We start from the raw sequence: 6,419 nt of genomic DNA on the forward strand, positions 1-6,419 counted from the left end.
GGGGCTTGGCCAGTGGCCCAGATGGAACACTCACTGCTGGCGGTGCCATGGTGACAGATGACCGACAGAAGGTCGTAGGAGGTGGTGTGGGCGGAGCTATCCTTGGCCAGGAAGGGCTGCAGGTCCAGGCCCTCCAATGGGAAGGAGACGTGAGTCCCGATCTTAGTGGAGAACATTAGCTCGTGTCTAAACCGCTTCAGGTGGATGCACAAGATCTGGAAGGGATGACAAATCATTTAATATTCAACTGTGCTGCCTGGTTCAGTAGTTGTGACATAACTTGATGGCTTTTCTAATGCGGTGAAGCGCTCACCTCTGGTACACTCTGAACTTTACAGAATTTCACTCCGTTACGTAATCTAGGAGAATTTAAAAAAGCACAGTCTTTATTCATGTAGAAGTTTCACTTCCGTCATCTAACATATTTTAAAAGTCTCCTTTTTAAAGTCAGAGTTGTGAGGTACTCACTTCTTGCATTTCTCACAGCTGTACATGTTGTCTCCTTTCAGCTCGTCCCGGGCAAAGAAGGCAGCCAGACAGTCCTGTAGGGTCACCACAGGTCCCCAGAACCAGCTGGAACACATCATCACAGTTTAACCATTAACAGAATAGACAACTGACAGAACTTATCAGCTTTAACCAAGGAATATCCTTCTTTTTCTGGTCGAGTCACATGCTCAGGAAAAACTGTTGACCCCTATATGTTGACCCCTATACTACACACTTGTGTCAGCAGACTATCCCCTATGACCTATAACCCCTATACGTTGACCCCTATACTACACACTTGTGTCAGCAGACTATCCCCTATGACCTATAACCCCTATACGTTGACCCCTATACGTTGACCCCTATACTACACACTTGTGTCAGCAGACTATCCCCTATGAGCTATAACCCCTATACGTTGACCCCTATACGTTGACCCCCACTCAACACACTCTGGGCTCTATTTTCGGCTGGCGTTAAGGTGGAGCTAGTGTCAAATGCTCTTTGGCAATTTCAACTTGTAAAAGCCAGCGCTCTGCTTTTCTCAAACCCTAGCGACAGGGCTGGTAATTTACCTGTCTTATAATCAGCTCGCTAGCGCTGAGACAGGAGGGGTGGAAATATTTTAGGTGTCCTCACAAACGTGCTCCAATGTGCCAATTTCAAGCAACTCTACTGGTGATATTTAAGACTCACTAAATGCTGGTCTTAGCGGTAACGCAAATCGGTTATGGCACCAATTAGTCAGTGGCGGCGCACAGTATTTTATTTAACATTTAATTAACCTTTATTTAACTAGGCAAGTCAGTTAAGAACAAATCTTAATTTACAATGACGGCCTGCCCCGGCCAAACCTGGACGACGCTGAGTTAATTGTGCTCCGCGCTACGGGAATCCCAATCACGGCTGGTTGTGATACAGCCTGGAATCGAACCAGGGTCTGTAGTGACACCTCTAACACTGAGATGCTGCGCCACTTGGGAGCCTAATCAGTAGTCTATAAACAATGTTTATTTCAAATATCACGAGCAGCAAAACAGTCAGACATTCCCCCTTTTTTCTTTATATTGGACATTATTTTTTGTTCTTACAGCTTCTGTGAAAAATGTGGACTTATTTGGCCTATGTGCGATGCCCACTGAACGAAAGGAGTCAGTGACTGTAGGAAGTCTGTTGAGGAACATCAAGTTATTACAAAATTTCCTTTATCCTTGTACACTTTCATCTGTTGGACCCGACTGTCAAATAGCGGGGAATCCGGATCGCTGTCCTTGGTGCTGAACCCGTTTGTAGCCTAGACTAGACAGTGGAGGCTGCTGAGGGGAGGACGGCTCATAATAAGGTCTGGAACGGAGCGAATGGAATGGCATCAAACACCTGGAAACCATGGAAACCATGTGTTTGATGTATCTGACACCATTCCGCTTCAGCCATTACCACGAACCCGTCCTCCCCAATTAAAGTGCCACCAACCTCCTATGCTATACTATTAGCCTGATCATGTGTTTACCTTTCACATGGCAAAGTCACTAACATAATTCCTTTCACACTAACAAAGTCACCATATCAGGCGATGGTAGGCTAATCTTATTTTAATGTTTTGGGCAATGTCCAATTGTCCATGGCTTGAACATGCAGTGTATTTTCTAAAATGCGAATGTGTATAAAACTAATATTTCCATGTTAAAGCCAATAACATAAAACAGTTCACTGGCTACATGGTTGTTAAAGCGAGGCCTATTGTAGGGTGAGTGAATAGCATTTAATAAACTATATTCAGTGATCAGGATTAAACATCCATGCCTCCTGCCACAGCCCTTAGACCAACTTGGGGACACCGCCTTATCCTCACGGAACGAGACATGGCATTTATCATATCATGTTCCTGACCCCATCCTATGTAGAAAAAAATATAGTTGTTGGTTTCAAAACATTTAATGATTTTTAAATCAAATTAATCAACAAAAAACGATCAAAACGTATTAAAAAAGGTTCATGGTGACAACGTACATGGCTAAATTTTATCTGCCGTTTCTGGACAAGTGCAAATCTGGTCAGTAAGATGGTTCCATGATCTTTATGAAATATGATATTTGCGAGCAGTAGAATGGTGAGTGGACCCTCTTTCTCTATAGATCTTTATCCAGCTCCTGGGAACAGGTGGGACGTGTGTAAAACCCTCCACAGTCAGAGTTGCCTCGTCTGTATTTTACGCCCACGGGGACCAATGATGGTGCCTGGAACTGTCTATTTAAAACAAACCATTTCATTTTTAGTAGTTATCCTGCTGAATGGGGAATTCATCTCCCAGTGTCTGGTGGAAAGCAGACTGAACCAGGTTTTCCTCTAGGATTTTGCCTGTGTTTTAGGTTATTGTCCTGCTGAAAGGTGAATTCATCTCCCAGTGTCTGGTAGAAAGCAGACTGAACCAGGTTTTCCTCTAGGATTGTGCCTGTGCTTAGCGCCATTCCATTTCCTATTTAATCCTGAAAAACTCCAGTCATTAACAATTACAAGCATGCCCATAATTATTTTGATTACCTTTATTTAACTAGGCAAGTCAGTTAAAAACAAATTTTTATTTTCAATGACGGCCTACTGGGGAACAGTGGGTTAACTGCCTTGTTCAGGGGCAGTTCGGTGTCTAGTCCAACACTCTAACCACTAGGCTACCTGCCGCCCTAATGATGCATGATGCAGCAACCACTATGCTTGAGAGTCGTATGCCTTGTGTTGGATATTGGAAACATAACACTTTCTATTCAAGACAAAAAGTGAATAGATGTCAATTTTTTTTGCAGTTATATTTTAGTACCTTGTTGCAAACAGGAAGCATGTTTTGGAATTTTCCTTCTTTTCACTCTGTCATTTAGGTTAGTATTGTGGAGTAACTACAATGTTGTTGATCCATCCTCAGTTTTCTCCTATCACAGCCATTAAACTCTGTTTTAAAGTCACCATTGGCCTCATGGTGAAATCCCTGAGCTGTTTCCTTTCTCTCCGGCAACTAAGTTAGGAAGAACGCCTGTATCTTTGTAGTGACTGGGTATATTGATACACCATCCAAAAAGTGTAATTAATAACTTCACCACGCTCAAAGGGATATTCAATGTCATATGTTTTATTTTGTATGTACTCATCTACCAAAAGGTACCCTTCTTTGTGAGGTATTGGAAAACCTCCCTGGCCGTTGTGGTTCAATCTGTGTTTGAAATTCACTGTTTGACTGATGTACCTTACATATACAGTAATTGTATCGGGTATATATGTATTGTATATGCATAGAGAGAGATCAGATGAACGCTGAAATAATCTAAATTACACATCAATACTTACAAGAAAATGCAAGCAGAACAAACCCTGTCATAGAAAACCCATTCAATCACTAATGTGTATCAGGATTGTACAGATGAGGCATAGGAAGGGCGAGCTCACTTGTTTCTTCACAACGTTTATAAGGTAAAGAATATAAGGCCATGCAGAATGGTCCATTCCTCTAACAGGAAGGGGGAACAGAGGGTCCATCCTCTATGAGGACAGGGGGACAGAGGGTCCATCCCTCTACAGGGACAGGGGACAGAGGGTCCATCCTCTACGGGACAGGGGGACAGAGGGTCCCATCCTCTACGGGACAGGGGGACAGAGGTCCATCCTCTACGGGAGCGGGGCAGAGGGTCCATCCTCTAGCGGGACAGAGGGGACAGAGGGTCCATCCTCTACAGGACAGGGGGACAGAGGGTCCATCCTCTTAGAACATCCTAACAGGACAGGGGTCAGGAGGGTCCATCCTCTAACAGGACAGGGGGACAGAGGTCCATTCCTCTACAGGACAGGGGGATCAGAGGGTCCATCCTCTACAGGGACAGGGGGGACAGAGGGCCATCCTCTACAGGACAGGGGGACAGAGGGTCCATCTCCTAAGGGGAGTGACAGGGGACAGAGGGTCCATCCTCTACGGGACAGGGGGACAGAGGGTCATCTCTACGGGACAGGGGACAGAGGGTCCATCCTCTACGGGACAGGGGACGAGGGTCCATCCTTCGTACGACAGGGGGACAGAGGGTCCATCCTCTACAGGACAGGGGGACAGTAGGGCCATCCTCTAGAGACAGGGGGACAGAGGGTCCATCCTCTAGGCGGAGCAGGAGGGCATCCTGTAAAGGACAGGGGGACCAGAGGGTCCATCCTCTACAGGACAAGGGGGTTCCATCCTCTAGGGACAGGGGGACAGAGGGGTCCATCCTCTACAGGACAGGGGTCAGAGGGGTCCATCCTCTACAGGACAGGGGACTAGAGGGTCCATCCTCTACAGGACAGGGGATCCAGAGGGTCCATCCTCTACAGGACAGGGGGAGAGGGTCCATCCTCTACAGGACAGGGGGCAGAGGGTCCATCCTCTACAGAAGGGACAGAGGGTCCATCCTCTACAGGACAGGGGGCCAGAGGGTCCATCCTCTACAGGACAGGGGGCCAGAGGGTCCATCCTCGCTACAGGACAGGGGGACAGAGGGACCATCCTCTAGAGGACAGGGGACAGAGGGTCCATCCTCTACGTTGAGACAGGACAGGGGACAGAGGGTCCATCCCTACAGGACAGGGGGACGGGGTCCATCCTCTACAGAGGACAGGGGACAGAGGTCCATCCTCTACAGGACAGGGGGACAGAGGGTCATCCTCGACAGACAGGGGGACAGAGGGTCCATCCTCTACAGGACAGGGGACAGAGGGTCCATCCCTCTACAGGACAGGGGGACAGAGGGTCATCCTCTACAGGACAGGGGGACAGAGGGTCCATCCTCTACAGGACAGGGGGTCAGAGGGCCATCCTCTACAGGACAGGGGGTCCAGAGGGTCATCCTCTACAGGACAGGGGCAGAGGGTCCATCCTCTACAGGACAGGGGGAAGAGGGTCCATCTCTACAGGACAGGGGACAGAGGCCATCCTCTCGGACAGGGGACAGAGGGTCCATCCTCTACGAGGACAGGGGGACAGAGGGCCATCCTCTACAGGACAGGGGAGAGGGTCCATCCTCCTACGCAGGGGACAGAGGGACGCATCCTCTAGAGGACAGGGGGACAGAGGGTCCATCCTCTAACAGGAACAGGGGTCCATCCTCTAGAGGACAGGGGGACAGAGGGTCCATCCTCTACAGGACAGGGGCAGAGGGTCCATCCTCTACAGGACAGGGGGACAGAGGGTCCATCCTCTACAGGACAGGGGACAGAGGGTCCATCCTCTTACAGGACAGGGGGACAGAGGGTCCATCCTCTACAGGAACAGGGGACAGAGGGTCCATCCTCGTTACACAGGACATGGGGGCAGAGGTGTCCATCCTCTATACAGGACAGGGGGACAGAGGGTCCATCCTCAACAGGGACAGGGGGACAGAGGGTCCTATCCTCTACAGGGAACAGGGGGACAGAGGTCCATCCTCTACGGGACAGGGGGACAGAGGGTCCATCCTCAACAGGACAGGGGGACAGAGGGTCCATCCTCTACAGGACAGGGGGACAGAGGGTACATCCTCTAGAGGACAGGGGGACAGAGGTCCATCCTCTAGAGACAGGGGGACAGAGGGCCATCCTCTAAGGACAGGGGACAGAGGGTCCATCCTCTACGGACAGGGGGACAGAAGGTCCATCCTCTACAGGACAGGGGTCCATCCTCCAGATGCAGGGGACAGAGGGTCCATCCTCTACCGTGACAGGGGATCAGAGGGTCCATTCCTCTACAGGACAGGGGGCAGATGGGTCCATCCTCTACAGGACAGGGGACAGAGGGTCCATCCTCTACAGGACAGGGGGACCAGAGGGTCCATCCTCTACAGGACAGGGGAACAGGAGGGTCCATCCTCTAACGGACAGGGGGACAGAGGGTCATCCTCTACAGGACAGGGGAACAGAGGGTCCCATCCCCTTATCAGGACAGG

The 6,419-nt window shown here is 49.4% G+C and overlaps 1 protein-coding gene across 1 annotated transcript in view; it reads left to right on the plus strand.

Annotated features, from left to right (window-relative positions):
* Nucleotides 1-2,499: 2,499 nt before the first annotated feature.
* Nucleotides 2,500-6,419, plus strand: part of LOC139025669 (S-antigen protein-like) — a 4,812-nt gene continuing 892 nt past the window's right edge. The window contains exons 1-3 of the mRNA XM_070440830.1: nucleotides 2,500-2,542; nucleotides 3,993-4,578; nucleotides 4,707-6,365. Of these exons, the coding sequence (XP_070296931.1) occupies nucleotides 2,500-2,542; nucleotides 3,993-4,578; nucleotides 4,707-6,365 (2,288 nt within the window). The remainder of the gene's footprint in view (nucleotides 2,543-3,992; nucleotides 4,579-4,706; nucleotides 6,366-6,419) is intronic.

This window comes from Salvelinus sp. IW2-2015, unplaced genomic scaffold (assembly GCF_002910315.2).
Source record: "Salvelinus sp. IW2-2015 unplaced genomic scaffold, ASM291031v2 Un_scaffold3044, whole genome shotgun sequence".
In the NCBI taxonomy this organism is placed as follows: Eukaryota; Metazoa; Chordata; class Actinopteri; order Salmoniformes; family Salmonidae; genus Salvelinus; species Salvelinus sp. IW2-2015.